The following is an 18,913-nucleotide window of genomic DNA, read 5'->3' on the forward strand; positions in this document are numbered from 1 at the left end:
TCTTAATCTACTCAAGTATCTCAAAACATTATGGGTGCCTACTAAAGTAGACGGCATACTTGATATGGATAGTTGAGAGTAGATAAATTACTGCCTCTTGAAAGTCAACTGAAGGTGCGTTAATCAACGTGTAATGTGACTTTTAAGGCTGCCAGAGTTTAACTGGATATAAAGATTTGCAAGGACATGGTGGGCAAGAAGAATACAGACAGCAACAGCAAGAAAAGTGAGAGGAATCTCTTACCTAGAAGTGGTGTGGACTGATGACTCCTTCAAGCTTTCCTATCTCTCCTGTCAGGGCAGCAGGAGGTTAAGGAAAGCAGCTGCCATAACTGCAAAATGTTCTAGGACAATTCATCAAAATCATTGCATCAGAATGAAGGGACCTTCTCACTCCCAATTCCAGAGTTTCCTCCTAGGGAAGGCTAGCCATTAGATAGAGTAGGTATGACAATGTGAACTAAGGAATACTAGCTTATTTGTACTAACAGCCATGTGAACAGAAGACACTCCATCTTGTCAATCCACAAGAAGACCCCTGGCCCTGAGGCTCAGTATAATTTCTTCAAATGATAATCCAAGTCTACCCCTTCAGGATTTTATCCTTTGTTCACTGTGGATAGCTTTCTGTTTTATCCCTAATTGATACTGTTTATTAAATCTGCACGTGAATTCTGTCACCATATTATTAACAGAAAAGGCAGTTTGTAACCAGACCAACAAGGACTGATACCTATTCTAGTTCTCTTTCAGTGAGGCCCCTATTTGGATTGGTACCACCAAATGTGCTCTTGATTTATCTCACTCAATGGTTGAAAACTAAAACAATGGATAGTCTACTACTCGTTATTTTGTATGTCTTCCAGTGCTTTTCCTGAATCTAAAGATCTAATGCCTTCTGTATCCACCAACTAAACCATATCTAGTTCCCACCACCAATATAATACATTCAATTTCTGACAAATACTACCTGATAGTTTTCAAATTAGGATATGCTGGAGATAGACTAAAAGCAAGTTAAGTAGCTGGAGAACTATGGAAGCAAGGGAAAAGGAAAAATTAAAAAGCAAATTTGAGGTTTGAAGTTAAAGTAAATAGATGCAGAGTGATAAACATTAACAAAAGCAAGAAAGCTAATTAGAGGATGACTTTGATGGTTACATGATTGGTTCAGTTTTAGACACGTCGGGTTTGAAATGTTGGGAAAGTCACTTTAGTTTCCCAGACTCCACTTTCTCAATATCCAACAAGACAGTCAGAGTAGCACACATGTAAAGTTCATCCTACTACAAGATTATATGGCTCAAATCCTGTAAGCTGTTTCCTGTGACAAATGCACAGTGCTTGATGGCTATCTCACTAACACCACTGCCATGCCCTCAAATGATATATTGTACCTACTCTAGAAGTCCATAACAGTGAGGAAACTCTGAGTAAAACACCTACATTCTCAAATTCTTACTAGGTACGTGGAAATACAGGATGAAAAGGAACTAATGTTTTAAGGTACCAACAGATAAGATTTATTAATAATATTTTAAACACAGCTTTTCTTTTCAAGGTCCTTCAATGGTTTAATATTTCCTTCTGCTTACATCAGGATTATCCCTCGACTGTGGTCCTTCCCCCATCCTTCTGCATCTGTTTAGGTCTTCATCATCCTATTATTAAACAGCTTCCTAACTGGTCTTCCTGCTGTAAAGATCTGCCCATTCCAGCTCGTTTCCTACCATATTACCATAATTAGTAAAAAAAAAATCGAAATCTAATTTGGTGATGTTATTTCATGTTCAGAATTTCTAAGGGCTCACCACAGCCAGTAGGATCAGATGAAAATGCATTAGAATGGCACTCAGGCTCTTCATTCTCTGGTGGTGGGCCCACTTTTGGATCTTAATCTTCCTGTTCCCTTATTCCTTCAGTTCTGCATACTTCAACATCTTGGCCTTCTCCAAACACTTGACTCTTTCAAGCCTTGAGGGCCTTTGCTCATTTATTTTTCTGTCAGAAATGCCTTCCATCTTTTCTACTCCTGTTCCTCATGCAAAATCTGATTCAAGTGTCACTTCTGGGAAGACTTCACTCTCATAAGCTTTTTTGTTGTTGTTGTTTTCTTTTTTTTGCATGGGCAGGCACTGGGAATTGAACCCGGTCTCTGGCATGGAAGGCGAGATTTCTGCCACTGAGTCACCATCGCTCCACTCACTTTCATAAATTTTTACACAGTTCTATTACAGCACTTATGATTCATACTTGAATGATTTGTCTATATCTTTCCCACATTTTTAAAAGATCAACCCCTGAAGACAGAATGACATGCTCATCTTTATGTCATCTCATCTAGAACAATACTTGACAGACAGTAGGTACCAAATGAAGATCTAAACTATCCTGCCTGGAGTGAAAAACACTCTAGCACTCCCCAATTTTATTTCCTCTATAGTGTTCTTATTAACTCTTACAAACTCCTCACAAGTATTTCTCAAGCCTTACTCCTTTCTGAATTCCTACTGCATCTCAGTTAGTCACTGCCATACAAACCTTCTAACTTTAGGTGGCTTGTCTCTCTAACTATAGGGCAAGCTCCTCAAGGATAATTAAAATAAGCTAAGTAACATATATTAGTATTAATCTTGCAATAGACCATAACATTCTGTGACCATACTGGGGACATCACCTGATTCTCTGCATAAATTCAATACACCTAAATGTCCAAATTCTGCCTTTCCTTTATGTACCTAAATTTAGAATTTATCACCTTGAAACAGATCCTCTTTCAGAGAAAATAAAAAAGGTAAACAGTTACCTTTTGAAGAAGCTCTCAACTTACCTGGGGTTCATGATAAGACGTCGGAAAAAGTAAGTCCATGTGATATAATCCATTGCATCCTGCTTAGATGTTATTGTGCCACCAGCAATCTCGGCATTTAAATGGTCAGAGAGCACTTCTAATAAACTATACAGTGAATGAAACATGGAAACCATACATGAACATTAAATGAAACACAAATTTATCATTTATTCAAAACTCAGATTTTAGGTTCTAAGATACAAAAGAAACAAACATTTTCATTCCAAATTATTCTGGTGGGAATTCTGTTTCCATATCTTTTCACTGTGAGTCTATAAATTACTTGGTATCATGAACTCAATAAACTATCTTATTAACCTGCAAATATGTATCTATGGTCCTTTTTTCTTTAAACAGTATGTTATTTTTATTTGAACATAAATAAAAAGTGGGCTAATCAGAGAGAATTTAATAAAAAACATTTTTCCAGAATATTTAATACTAGCAATAATTGTTGAAAACAACCAGTAATACCTATCATATGGTGTGGTACTCAATACATGGTACTTATTGGTATCAATTATTTTGGGGAAATGAATTGATGGATGAAAAATAAGCATAGGCTGACAAGAAGGGAGGTAGTAACTTTCAAGAGAAAAAGATTAGAGCCAAGAGTAGGGTAGGAGCAGGCAACAGAAGAGATATCTTTGAGAACAGGGAAGAGCATACTTACAGGGTATTGGAGTAAGTATGGCAAGTAAGAGACAATAGATAGGGTAGAGTGATGAGTAAAGTTGTTAAAAAGGAACTCCCTTGTTTCACTCAGTAAATATTAAGTACCTAGTATATACAAGACATAGTTGTACTGTTGCAACTATTAAAAATAGTTTTTTCAAAGGATATTTTAAGGACACAAGAAAATGGTCACTGTAATTTGAATGAAAGAAACAAATGGTAAACTATTTTGAATTCATTGGTGGCAGATTAGTCAATTTGGAGGGAAATTTGACAATATTTATTTGAGCAATTACCATGACGCAGCAATTTCGATTTTTCATTGCCAACTGCTAGAGAAACATTCACATGTTAGGATAGGGAAGCAAAATACTTCACTGTAACATTGTATGTGAGAAGAAAAACAGTGGAAACTCTCTAAATATTCATTAATGAGAAATGCATATCTATAAACTATGGAAAACTCTGAACAATTACATCTAGGTATAAAGCTACAAGTTTAAAAACATTTAGTGATCTTTTTACTCAAGTATGTAGAGAGAAAATGATATAAAACTATGCATTACCTTTTCACAGTGTGAACATACATGTGTAACTAACCCTAAGATTGAGATATAAAGAATTACCAGTATCTCAGAAACCTGTCTTTTGCTCTTTTCTACTACTACTGAAAAAGATATTCTGATTTTTCTTTTCTTTCTTTATTGCAGTGCCTTGGGCATCTAGCACAATGCTTACTAAAAGTAAAGAGAAAGCTTTTAATAATTTCACCACTAACTATGATGTTTGCAGATTTTTCACAAATCATCAGATTAAGGACATTCTCTTCTATTCCTGGGCTGTTAAGAGTTCTTATTAAGAATGGAGGTAAAACTGTATCAAATGTCTTTTTCTACAGCTATGAGATGATCACATGATTTTCTCCTTGCTTTTTCTATTAATGTGGTGGATTACACTGATGTATTTTCAAATAATAAATAATCTTTACATTTATGGAATCAACTTCATGTGGTTAGAGAGCATGATCTCTTCTATACATTGCTGGGTTTGATTTACTAATATTTTGTTTATGATTTCTACATAAATTTTTATGAAATGACATCAGCTTGTTACTTTCTTTTCTTATAAATTGCCTTTTTAAAAAAATATTAAAAAAATATTTGCACTGAGGTATCTTCACACTTTACAGTTCATCCAAAGTATACTATCAGTGGCTCATGATATCATCATGTAGTTTTGTATTCATTTCCATGATCATTTTTAGAACATTTGCAGGGCTCCAGAAAAATAAATAAAAAGAAAAACCATAAATCCCATACCCCTTACCTCTCCCCTCTCGTTGACCACTAGTACTGCAATCTACCAAATTTTTTTACCCCTTATTCCTATCCCCCATTATTTATTCATTTTTTTTTTTTTTTGTAAATTCTTAACAGATTTTGGTACAAGGTTATTCTGGTCTTATAGAAGAAGCTGGTAAATATTTCTGTTTCTTTTCCTATTAGTAAGAACTCCTGTAAGAATGATGTTATTTCTTCTTTAAGTTTAAGAAGAATTCACTGGTAAAGCATTTGGCCAGGAGATTTCTTTGTGGAAAAACATAAAATTTCGGATTCAATTGCTTTGATAGATAAGGGACTATTCAGATTTTCTATTTCTTTTAAAATCAATTTTAGGAAGCTGTGTTTCCTTTTCAGGGATTTTATTATTTGATCTAATTTTTAGAATTATTTGCATAAATTTGTTCATATTATCATCTCTTGGTATTTTTTTAATGTTTGTAGGGTCTTCACATTCTTGATAATTCTGAATCAGACCATCAATCTAAATTATTCATTATAAGTCCTTCATTTAAGCTACACTTAACTACACTCCAAAAACTCAAAACAAAATAATACTTTATTAAGTGCTTTCTATGTGATAAACACTGTTTCAAGTACTTTACATTTGATCTTTTCAAGCACCTTGCGACATAAGTAGTATTGTTCTTATTTCCATTTAAAGGTACACTAAGGCATTGAGGAGTTAAATAACTTGCCCAAGATCATGTAACTAGTAAGTACTGGAGTCCATCTAAAGTCTGGCCTAATGGCTACAAAGACAGTTTGACTGAACATTGTACTATGTGGCTTAAAAGTAAATCTTTTAAGCATGAAAACCATAGTTCAGTGTTGTCACTATGATAATTCCATTTACTTTCACTTCAAATAATTCTTTTGAACTAGAAGTTTTACTAAGTGTTACTCTAATAAAATGTAATAAGAAAATCACCAACTTGCTATAAAATGACTCCATTTAAATTAGTTTAAAGCAAAATCTACCTTGATTCCACTGGGAAGGGTTCATAAAGAAATTTTTTGTAAAAGTCTTTCTTTATGTCATGAACCAGAATTACAGCTTTGCCTTGGTCATCAAACTGAGGCCTCCCAGCACGTCCCATCATCTGGAGAACATCTATAAAATAGAGAACAATAGGTCTTCTGCAATATGGTACATAGCACAACATGTATTTACTAATTTTGGCATGTGTCTTTAATACAACAAAATAACAAAGAAAAGAAATTTTAAGACCAATATGCTATCTCTTATGTTTACTTTTGAGTTCCTTATATCAATATTATTTACTCAGGAAATTTATAAAAAGCATTTCACTATAATGGAAAATTGGGTCACAAAAGATCCCACCTCTCTTACTGTTTGTAAAGTAGGAGAGTCAAAAAGTTCCTTTAGCTAAATCCTTAAATTACTGTTTCAATTAAAAAACACAAAAAATGAAACATATATAGGAGAATCTCATTGACAGAGTTATTTAATTATTTTTACCCATGAATAATGGGCCCATTTTGTCCTCTCCTTTTCCCCTGACCCCATGATACAAAACATCTTCCATTTATACTGAAAGAATTGCTGAGATAATAATTAGAAATGGTATGGTTTTGACATATATTAACAGAGTGGAAAAAACAAGTTTCTTTCTCTCTTTAGAACCTAATGAAAATACTTTCATCACGATTTTACATTTTTATTTTTTGGGTGCATGGGTCAGGAATCTAACCCAGGTCTTTTGCATGTCATAAAGGTTTTAAATATGTTTTAATAGATTATTCATGGCCAAATTGTAGCAACAAATACTCAAGTTCTGGAAGTCTCACTTAAATATCATTTCTAGTGAAATACATTTAACATTAACACTGGTAATATTTAATCATAATTTATTAAATCACTAAAGCTACTAATCAGATAACTATTTGAAATCATCAGTTAAGCTCTTGATATTTATTTTTAAAAACTGGATGAGTAAAAATGAGCAAAACAGCTTATGATTTTGTATAATACTTGCACTGGAAACAGAAAATTTACAATTTCTTCACTGTATGTTTAAATGCATGCAATATTCTAAAATTTAACTCCTAAGATTCAATTATTAAGGCTAATGCATATCTGTAAAATGTTTAAAATTACCTGTAATGGGAAAATCCACATAACGTCTTGTTTTTCCATCATAATATTCTGTTCCCTTAATAATTACTAAATGAGCTGGAAAGTTTACACCCCAGGCCAATGTGCTTGTAGCAATAAGAACCTAAAAGGTAAAAGATAATATCTTCTTTCTAACTAAACATAACTTTGAAGCAACATTTAAATATCTGTAATGGAAAAAAAAACCTGCAATAAAACCTGAACTTTGCAATTCACAAACAGTTCTTCCACTGTTTTTCGGTCCCTCTCATGTAGTCCAGCATGATGCATTCCTATTCCAAAAGCAAGTGTCAATTTCAGGTTGGAATCCCTTAGTGTTCCAATGATATTCTCCATCTACAAACAGAAACACAGTTGCAAAATGTAGGTGAAATTAGCTTTAAGATTTTCATATTAATACTGTATTTATTATTATTTTTTGCTTTCTATGACACCAGATAAGAGTAAAATTATAGCTCCTATCTATATAAATTAATTTAAGAGACTATCTACTTGGTATGAATGTATATTTTAAATGAACTAAAGTTTAATTGTTATCTATCTTACTTTCATGCACCAAGGAAAAAATGTGCATGTCAATGGAATATTCCCTTAATGAGTAACAATAACAACTATTTATGGATGCAAAGTAGCCTAAAATGTATACAGTGTTTTTGTTTTTATCTTGTTATAAAATGGCTTTTTTCTTTCTTAGCGTTAAAAATTTAGACAAACAATAAATAAAACAAATCAGCCATCATCCCACCAGACAGACAGCAATCTGTTCAAATTTAAGTTCTCTTACAGAACATAGTGACATTTAGTAAGTTGTGTTTCTTCATTTGGGAATTAGAAATAATAGCAGCTATGATATATATTCACTTAATGTTTCCTAAAACCCTATAATAGTAATGTACTGTTATTAGCCTCATTTATAAATTTTGTAATGGCAAGAGATAGTAAGTGATTTAAGAATACTTAACACTTACTGAAAAATTATCATTATTAAAAGAATCACATTAGTGTATTTTTGTTTTAATTCTCATTTCTTTGATCATCAGTATAAACACTTTTCATATTAACTGTTTTCTTCTGTAAATTACATTCTTATGTTTTTAAATGGGTGTGATAGATCTCTTTGTACTATATTGTGTCATAAGCTATGATGCTTTTATCAAGTTTTTTATTTGTACTTTAGCAATACTGTTAAAGAATTTACCTCATCACAAATACTAGCTTTATTATATGCAGATTCTAATATATTTCAATTTTTGCATTTGAAACAATTTTACTTACAGTCTCTGTTTAGCTCATTATACTGTCATATATCTAAATGAGAGACTACTAATGGATTCTGAAACTTATATTTTATAAATACTCTGCATATTTAATCAGTTTTCATTCTGCAAGGAAAATTCTTAATACAACATAGACTTTATGACAACAAGCAGCAAATATTTTCATTTTCTTACAAAACTTATTCGCTGTAAAGAACTAAACAGAAAGTCTAATCTCTTTCTGTTTAATAATAGACTTTTACTTGTCCTTAGAGGAAAGGAAGACATAAGGTACAGCATAGGGAAGGAGTTTTTTCTGATCACCTGCATAAGGATGCAAAGATCAAGTAACTTGGGAATACATGATCATTTAAAAGAAGCTCTATAGTTTTACTGCCATATTCCAGTAGTAACAATAAAGAGGAACGTGGAAATGTGTACATGAATAATTATCATATGGCTAAAGCCTGAGGTAGAAGCATGAAAACCTCAGTCTTAAGGCCTTATTTTTTTCTTTTTCTACTATTACCATGTTTAATAAACATATGTATATTTGCAATCCATTTTCTCTCTCGGCTGTGTATAAACCAGTAAATCGCTCACCAAATCTCCAGTTAGAGAAACTTTAGCTGGCTGCTGTTTAATAAAGTAAAGCCAAACATATCCATATAATGACGTATTCCAGGTATTTTCCTTCTTATTCATTTTATTTTGAACGGATGTAAAAACTTTCCAAGTTTTTTTTTACATAGGAGGGAGATGTTACTAATAATCCATTAAATAGGAAGATGATGTTTGGGTTTACAAATAAGTATTAATGTATAAAAAATTGCTGCACTGACTACGTGAAACTTAAATGGCATTCAAATAAAAAATGTTACTTACCATCTTTCACTGACTGAATGCAATGTAGATATCAGTTTGTTTTCATAAATCAGTTTAATTTTCACAGTATGGTCACCTGATTTGTCTGCATTATTTACCTTAGAGATTGTTAAGCAGGAATACCAAAATGTATTAAGGTAAATCTACTGTTTCTTTAAAATTAGCTACAGAATAAAAAGCTGACTACAAAGAAAGGTCCTTTTCTTGTCTCATAAATTATATGTTAGACACTACCAAGTGACAGCTTGTTACCCATTTTTTGTTCAATAGTTCAGAGCATAAAATATTCTCAATTTATACTATCAACAATCAATGCACTGATATTCTTTCTCTGGCAATCTGTTTCAGATATTTTTTTCATTTTTTTTGTAGCTGAATAACTGTGTTTTTATAACTTGTATAGTATGTGGTACCCCATGGCAGTCATTCCCACAAAGTAATATCACATTTACCATAGGAAAACTAAAGAATCCTATGTTAAGAACACTGGTGAGGCATTAATATCCTGTCATATAGCATCAAGGAAAACTAAATGCTTCTCACTGATTCCTACCCTTTCATCATTAATAAATCAACAATTAAAGAAAACTATTTGCCTACTTGAACTGGCAAAGACCTAAAATCTTCATTAAGGTATTTATACAAAAACAACTTCGTTTATTACATAGCTCTATGGTTTTGAATTCTTTATCATTTGAACATTAAAAAAAAGCAAAATATATAGTTGATGTTACAAAGTCATTAAGCTAAAATACTATTAGGGCAGCCTGTTTAAATTTTAAAGCATGAGCTTTGGATCAAAAATATACACATCTTTACTACTGTCAGTAACACAAAAATAAGTTTTATATCTTGATCAAAATACAAACAAAAATTTTCAGGAACATAAGATAATGAAAGCTTAAAACATGAGTTAATAAGATTTCTTGGACATTCACTATGTGCCAGGCAACATGCTTAGCACTTCATAAAGAAGATCACATTTATTCCTTTATAGAAACCCATATAGTTCTAATACAATATGTAATTCATTTATATTATTTTTCAAATTATAGTATTTTTCAAATTAAAAGACTCAGTGGCTTTAAATACTATAGGGTAGCCTTTTTCAATCCTGTCCTATAAGGAAATTAAGCCCTACAAAAATTACTTACCATTTTCTCAGTTCTCCCAAGGTTAGCTATTATTAGATTCCAGATATATAGGAGACAAATTCATTTGTTACATACAACGGATGCCTAAGGGCCTTAAAAGCCTAATTAAGCAATTCTTGTTAAGAAGGGCTGCTACAGAGTTCTAAAAAGAATAACCATGATAATTAAAACATTTTGATAGGGGAAATTTTAATTACATTGTTCATTTCTGTTCAGCTAATATATCGCAATATATAGGTATATTTCCAATAAGCAGTTCTTAAAAATATGTTGGATACCGATTAAAAATTTATTCAATATTGTAAATAAAAGAAAAATGAAACCATGTTCCTCTAAGTAGTGGTGCTTTTTTAAAGTGATGGGGGAGGAGGCACATATGTAAACTGTTGAACCATTTACTTTAACTTAATAGAATTTTTAAAATATTGTATTCAAAATGCTTTTGTAGAAAGATAGGATTCCATTTAAGTAGATACATTACTCTGTGCCTAAAATACATTCCAGTCAGAATATAATTCAGTGAGTTGATGACAATGCTGGCTCCAAAAGAAAGGAGGAGACCAGATTGAACAAGAATGAACTAACAGATTGTGCAGCCCAATTCTGTCCCTTTGAGTGTGATATATTGTTTCAAGATGCTAAAAACCCATACTTTCTCAAAGCATATCTGTTGTGCTGGTTTTCCCATTTTCACAGACTCCTCATTATCAGAACTCTGTACTCTTTTCAAAGCACGTTAGACTCAGACCATATGCCACTGAATAATGCTTATCGATTTTCTAAAATACACAATAAAAGAAAGATGAACCATACAAAAGAATCATGAAAGCTATGAAGACTTCTCTTTTTTTTGGTAAAAATAACTAAATATATATCACATCTGGTGCAGATGTTTTAAATGGAGTGAAAATATTTCCTTATAATTACCAAATGCTAATTTATTATAATACACTTTTATATAATAAACCCCCATAGAATTAAGGGGGAAAAAACTAAAGATGCAAGAAACACTTTAGGACATTCTATTGATCCATTAGCAGAAAAGAAATCAAGAAATAAAATAAATTCATTAAAGATAATAGGCAGGTTAGTTTCCACATTTTCCCAATACTCTCTGTAACTTCTACTTCCCTTGCTGCCCACTTTGAAGCCTCCAAACCACCGTAACTCAAAATGCTAATGATACTGTTAATATATACACATTTATGTTATTAAATACACAATTAACTGTGAAGTATATGAAGAAAATCTGAACAATAACACATAAATCTTTCCGTCTGCCAAATAAACACAATACTATTTCCAATGTTTGCTTTTTAGATTTGCCTGGTTTTTAATGACAACAATATCAAAACTGGATTGTAGGGTGAAATATTAAAAGATTTTTCCTTATTCACATTTCTAATTTTATTCACTATGCAACTGGTAGAAAATCTTAGCTTAAGTAGTTCACATTTAGTTTTGAATATGCATTTTATGCTTACTTATAGTTTTGAGAGTTTGGATTTCAATATAGGCTTAGAGAGCATTTCAATGTTGAAAGGCAGAAAAATGAAAGGGATACTATAGAATTAACATACTTTTAAATGAAGAAAAGCTATCTTAACAGAAATTAAATTTGTGAAGGATCAAGCAAGCTTATAAAAGAAAGATCAAAGTTTATCATACAGTTTTCAGTGAGGTACCTGCTTATGAGATACTATTCAGTGTTGCTGTACTGTAATTGTAGTAGTAGTAGTAGTAGTAGTACTAGTAGTAGTAGAAGAAGCAGTAGTAGTAGTAATAGTTAACATCTGTTGAACATTTAATATGTTTTTAACACTGTTCTAAGTATCTTACATGAATTAAATCATTCAATACTCATAACAGTTCTGTGATGATGGGATTATTAGCTTCTTTATAGATGTAAAAAAGAGGCTCAGAAGCTAAACAATCAAACACATAATTTGTAAAGGTTAATCTCGACTGAACCCCGGAAGCCTGGCTTCAGTTCATACTCTCAAGCACAATGCCACTCTCTAATCACCAAATTAATGAGAGGGATAATTAAATAATTAACATAATGATATTGTTCAAGAAAACAGGTAAGGTTTGAAATAATGAGTAATGTATTAGACTCATCTAGCGGGAAAACCATAATGCATATGATTTGCAAATCTATTGTTTATTATTCTTATTCTTATGACTAAAAATGAAGGATATCTAAGTTACCTTCTTTTTTAAATTGAAGTATCACCACTTTCAACTTCCTCAATTGAGAATGGGACAATTCTTGTTTGGTTGCTTGTGCTTGCCAATTTAGCTACTGACTTTTCTCTATCTTTACTGCACCTGTCTATGTCAATTCTCCTCCACCCCCACTGTGACTTTTCTACCTTCTTTACTCAGTATATTGTTTTAGTTTCCATGACTGCTCAAGCTAAAACCACAAAATTGGGTTGGCCTAAATAATGGGAATTTATTAGCTCATGGTTTACAGACTAAGAAAAGTCAAAAGCAAGGTTTCAGCAATGCAATGCTTTCTCCCAAAGACTGGCATTCTTGGGCTGGCTGCCAGTAATCCTTGGTCCCGGGTGCCTCTGTAACATGGCAGCATACATGGCAGCCTCTTCTGGCCTCTCCCTTCTCTTCTGTATTCTGTTAAACTTCTCATGGTTTGCTCTCTCTTTGCCTCAATTCCATTCTGCTTATAAAGGACTTTGATGATAAAGGACCCATTGTGATTGAGTGGGGATACTTACATGAAGTAACCTCATCCAAAGGTCCTACTTACAATGGGTTCACATCTACAAGAATGGATTGAATTTTAAGAACATGTTTTTCTGGGGTACATAGCTTCAAATCACCACAACTGCCAAAGGCTTCATTATGTAGTAGAGTAAAATAACACAGACTCTGAGCCAGCCATCCTGGTTCTGAGTCCCTCGGCTGCCACTTAATAGCTTTGTGCTACTAGGTAGTTTGCTTAAATCTTCTAAATTTCAGTTTTGCATCTGTAAAACTAGGATAACAAAAACTACCCTCACAAAATAATGAACTATAAAGTATTCTATAAATAAATCAATTATTAATAAGCATAATAAGAGCTTTGTGTCTTTCTTCAATAGGGTAAGTATAATACCAACTAAGGCAAAATAAAATAGAACAACCTCCTATCTTATAGCTCAAGAATATTAATTGGCTACACTCTATTACACAAGTATTTCACAAAGTTTCAACTGAGTTCAAATGTCCAATGATTAGGAAATCTGTACATAATATCTGATTTGACACCAATATTCTCAGCCAATAATTTGTTTACCAGTCAATCCTTAAATGTCTAAAGCCTGATCAAGATAGAAAGCACTTTCTATCTATTTTAGGCTGGTAAAAAACCAGCTCCTTTGAACTGAAATGATGTGGTTACCCTTGTGTTAAATTCAACCTAATTTCTGATTTTTCAACAATCTCAACATCCATCTTCAAAGTCTAGTATAAATTTTTTGCTAAAAGAAAGAGATTTTTATATATAAAGGAAGATATATATATATATATATATATATATATATATATATATATATATATATATATATATATATATATATATATATAATGAGTAAGCAAATGAAGCAAAGATAACCACAGAAAAATGTCATTAGTAGAAACCATACCATATGTGAACATGTGATGATTTGGAGTAAAGCTAGAGTATCATTCATCTTTGTAAGTCTATTAGGGCTTAACTTGGTAATAAGATTGGATGAGTTATAGTCAGCTTAAAATAGTAAACTTATAAAACATCTAAAAACATCCTTCAGTAGTTAAGTGTGTGAAAATACTACTAATCTTATTTTTCATCACAGTGCTCCTCCTGTACATCTATACTACACAATTTTTCACGAATTCACTTTGAAACACTGTGTAAAATTATAATTAACATATTGAGTTAATGTTGCGTGTAATTTCAATGAACCTTCAGTCAACTAATTTGAATTAACAAGATGTGACTATACTGTTGTTCTAAGGAACTCTTATCATCTTCCATAATGCTCTTTTTTTTTTCATGTCACCTCCATCTGGATTCCTTTTATAACTTTTCTAGTCATAAAGCTATTCTCTTTTCTTCTTCAGATCCTCTCTCTGCCCCCATCTACCTCTGGTAATACTGCAGATTGTAGAACATGACAAATATTTTTCCCAGCCCTTTTAGGACAAAAAAGGCTTGCAGAAATCTATCTAATTCATCTCACTTATAAGTGCAAAAATAAGTAGTTCTCTTTGATACAGTCTTCTCGAAGCTACTTGGATCTTATTTAACAATGCAGAAGAAGAAAGGGGTAGTTGTGTATGTAACTGGCAAGATACTTAGAGTCAAGGGGGAGAATGTTACAAGACTACAACCCAATCCTCACCCAAGTTTTTGCTTTCCCACTCCAGATAAGGCATCTCCTCTAAGGTGTGATGATGAAATAGGCGCACAGTATTTTCAGCTTTTACCCAGTAAACCTACTCAGAAGAAAAGGCTTTCAATCTGTCCTTTTATATTTTAGTGCTGGCTGGCAACTATTCAGATCCTAGTCTAGCACCTTTCACTTTTGCACATGGGACCAGACAGTTCAATATCTGGTAGAAGCTAACAAACCACACTTGTTAGATGCTAAATTAGAATTCTGATTAAATTATATATGAAAAGGTTCTAGAAAGAGTTGTTTACACTATTTGCTTCTATTTCCTCAGGCACCCTCTCTTCTCATTTTTCAACCTATTCCAAACTGGGTCCAGTTTACAACATGTCACTGAAACTATCTGCCAAGTTTGTTCAGGAGCCCTATGTGTTAAATCCCATAAACATTTTTTTAATTTTATGCCACTCAAGCTCCCATTAGTATCTGCATAGTCAAACATTCTTTCCTTCATTAGCCTTTTCTTCTATGGTGTTTTAGGACACTCTCACTGTACTGGCAACATTTTCTCAGTGCTCTTTGCCAGACCCTCTTTTTCCAGCTAAACTAAAAATGTACCAGGTCTGCTCTGTTTCTCCATACTCTCTGCCCAAGTGTCTCACGTGCTTACCTAGGTTTAAAGGTTGCCTCTCTGCAAATGCTTTCAAGTCATATGTTCATCTCATACCCGCTCTGGGTTTTGCAGATGTTCTACATTTAACCACCACGAAATTTTCACTTGAAATGTTGAACATAAAAACATGATCAAAATATAACTTTCGTTTTTTTCTTCAGCTCAAATTGCAAATTGGTCTCTTCTTTCCCTTCCATTCTCTACTCTATGCCTTCCTCATTTCAAAATATGGCAGCATTATTTACCCCAAAATTTTGCGTTGATAACTGAGGAGTTATTCTTCACTCTTTCCTTTTTCTCAATTTCCATTTGTCATCTATCAGATAGCCCCATTGATTCTAATCCAAAACATGTCTTTCCATTTTCATTGTCACCACCACTAAGCTGCCACCACAATTAATTCAACTCATGCCTTCTCTTCAGTTCATTGTCCATTAAGGAGCAAAAGGAATCTTAAAATAAATTGGCATATGTAATTTACATAGGTGTGGTAGGTTTGAAGCTATATATACCCCAGAAAGATACATTCTTAAATTTAACCCATTCCTGTGGGTGTGGATCCACTGTAAGTAGGATCTTTGATGAGGTTACTTCAATTGAGACATGGCCCAGGGTGGGTCTTAATCTTCTTACTGGAGTCATTTATATGAGAATGAAATTCAGACAAAGAGAGAAAGCCAGGTAAACAAGAAGCTGAAAGCAATGAAACATGGAAGACAAGGGAGAGAACAGCAGATGCTGCTATGGGCCTTGCCATGCGGCAAAGCCAAGGATCAACTGGTCTTCAGCAAAAAAGCATTGCCTTGACAATGCCTTGATTTGGACTTTTCTTGGCCTCAAACTGTAATCTAATAAAGTCACATTGTTTAAGTCAACCCATTTCATGGTATCTGCTTTAGGCAACCTAGCAAATTAAAACAGATTTTTTTTGGTACCAGGAGAGAAGGGTGCAGCTACTGAAAATACCAAAAATGTGGAAATGGCTTTGGAATTGGTTAGTGGGTAGAGTCTGGAAGAACTGTGAGCTGTTTGGATAGAAAAGGCTTAGATTGATTTGAAGAGACTACTGGTAGAAATATGAATGCAAAGGTATTTCCAATAAGCTCTTAAAAATAAATGATGAATATGTTGATTTGCAACTGGAAGAAAGATACATGTTTTAAAGTGGCAGGGAACTTGGTGAAATTGAGTTCTGATGTTGGACAGAAGGCAGAATTTGAAAGTGATGAGCTTAGATATTTTAGCTAAAGAGACTTCCAAGCTATGTTTGTAAAGTGTAGCCTGGTTTCTCCTTGCAGCTTATAAGAAAATATGAGAGAAAAGGGGTATGCTGAGACCTGAACTCCAGGGCACAAAGAAACCAGGAAATAATGGTTTGGAAAATTCTAGCTTCTAGAAAGCAAGCCCCAGGGAATAGTGCTCCATGTGAAGGTTTAACTGATCATGGAACCTGTCTGCCATTTCAGTGAAAGTCAGAATTGGAGGTGCAGTTATTCAGAAAGAACCTGTTGAAAGTCCTATTGTATGATGGTTTGGTACTCTTTGTATTACACGCAAAACTGAGAATATTTGTTTTGTGAGATCTGTATGAATGGAACCCCTGCTAGCCTGGATAAAAGGGACAGAAAAGGGATAGAGTGAAGTAAAAATTACTTCAAAGGTAGAATCATGGAAGCTAAGGCCTGACCAAAGACATCTTACCTTCTCAGGCCAATAGCACCCATGTGTGTGGAAAGCGTGAGTAGGCCCCAGTACTTGGAGAGGGGGGCTTCTGCCCAGTTGTTCAGGAAGAGTGTACCACCCCAGTTTTCTCAGATGCCTGGGAAGATTGTGGAGAATCTGGCCATTACCCTGATGCCTGAAGAGGATAGAACCTTCACCTCAATGTTGGGCAGAACATGGCTGCCACACAAACACTTGGAAAGGGTAGGACTGACAAATCATAAGTACTGGAGGACAAAATATTAACGCATAGATGACTCTCAGACCTTGAAAATCTAATGGAGTATTCCCTGCCAGGTTTTGGAATTATTTGGGACCTCATGAACCCTGTTTTCCTTCCAATTTTTCCCTATGGGAATGTTTATCATATGCCTGTCCCTCCTTTGTATGTAGGATGCAGATAACTTGTTCTCTAGGTTTCACAGGTCCACAGACAGAGGGGAACTGTGCCCTAGGATAGAACTCATTTATAACCAATTCTGATGATACTTTGTACTTAGTATTATTACTGAAATGATTTAAGGTGTTGGGATATTCTGATGGTATGAATGTATTTTGTTTGTAGAAAGAACATGTCTTTTTTGGGGTTCAGAGGGTGTAGCGTAGAGGTTTGAAACTGTTGTGTACCCTAGAAAGACATGTCCTTAAAATTTAATCCATTCCTGTGGGTATGGACCCATTGTTAGTAGGGCCTTTTGAGGATGGCTACTTCAGTTAAGTTGTGACTGACCGCAATAAGAATTGGTTTTAATTTTCTTACTAGTGTTCTTATAAGAGAATGAAATACTGACAGAGACAAAGACATGGTTGCAAGAAGATGAAAGCAATGAATTCCAGAAGATAAGGAGGAGAGCAGCAGATGCTGCCATGTCCCTTGTCATGTGGCAGAGGAGCCAAAGATTGCCAGAAGCAGATCTTCAGGAATAAAGCTTTATCTTTATGATGTCTTGATTTGGACATTTTCTTGGCCGCAAACTGTAAGCTTATAAATCCCTATTGTTTAAGCCAACCCATTTTGCAGTATCAGCTTTAAGCAGCCTAGGAAACTTAAACACTAGTCTAAAACCTTCCAATGCCCTGGGATATCCTACCCTAAGTGCCTATTTGGTTTGCTTTCTTTCTTCCTTCAGGCTCAAAGGACTTCCTCATCAGAGAGACCTGGTATTCTCTACCTATATCAATGTGCAACATCCCACTAACACCCTCAGCACTCCCTGTTCCTTTATTTTTTTTTCCATAAGAAATATCGGAGAGAATGATAAATGAATGAGTTTTGGATATCTTTTCTATTTTTGGATAGCTAGCATCTGAACATCTCTTCCTATACCAGAAGCCAAAGAGGGGGAAGTTAATCCCCTCTCCTGCTCCCTGCTAGAGACTGAATGACGCTCAGGTACTCAGGTGTTTCTATTTTGGACTTGAAACTTTAAAGAGTAAAGACTCAGCTACAGCTTGAAATTAAGAGAGGAAGTAATGGCCATGGAGATTTCCGTGACATGGTAGCATACACCCAAGAACTTTTGAAACCACTGAAAGGCTTCATAAAGGCCAAAATAGAATGGTATTATTTTGAAGTTTCCTGATGAATCCTGAATTCACAACAGTGGTACACCTGAAGGGGTATTTCTGCTTCTAAAATACTTTCTTTTGTGAACATACCAGGTTAAGAAGATGGATAATGTTAGGGATATCACAGGCACCTACTAAGCACTAGTCACCCAGAGTTCATCTACCTGTACCTCCTTTCCTGGAGAAGTCACAGGCTAAGTGACTATCCTCTGGCTTTCCACTACCCCCCACCTCCTTTTCTATTGTGTGTCATTCTTCAACCTGGG

At 33.9% G+C, this 18,913-nt stretch overlaps 1 protein-coding gene across 3 annotated transcripts in view; it reads right to left on the reverse strand.

Moving 5' to 3' along the window:
* ASCC3 (activating signal cointegrator 1 complex subunit 3) overlaps positions 1 to 18,913 on the reverse strand; it is a 439,851-nt gene that overhangs the window by 91,324 nt on the left and 329,614 nt on the right. For all 3 annotated transcript variants that reach the window (XM_077162486.1, XM_077162488.1, XM_077162487.1), the window contains 4 exons: positions 7,205 to 7,342; positions 6,989 to 7,109; positions 5,848 to 5,980; positions 2,831 to 2,956 (listed from right to left, as the gene is read on the reverse strand). In XM_077162486.1, the coding sequence (XP_077018601.1) occupies positions 2,831 to 2,956; positions 5,848 to 5,980; positions 6,989 to 7,109; positions 7,205 to 7,342 (518 nt within the window). The remainder of the gene's footprint in view (positions 1 to 2,830; positions 2,957 to 5,847; positions 5,981 to 6,988; positions 7,110 to 7,204; positions 7,343 to 18,913) is intronic.

This window comes from Tamandua tetradactyla, chromosome 5, assembly GCF_023851605.1.
Source record: "Tamandua tetradactyla isolate mTamTet1 chromosome 5, mTamTet1.pri, whole genome shotgun sequence".
NCBI classification, from domain to species: Eukaryota; Metazoa; Chordata; class Mammalia; order Pilosa; family Myrmecophagidae; genus Tamandua; species Tamandua tetradactyla.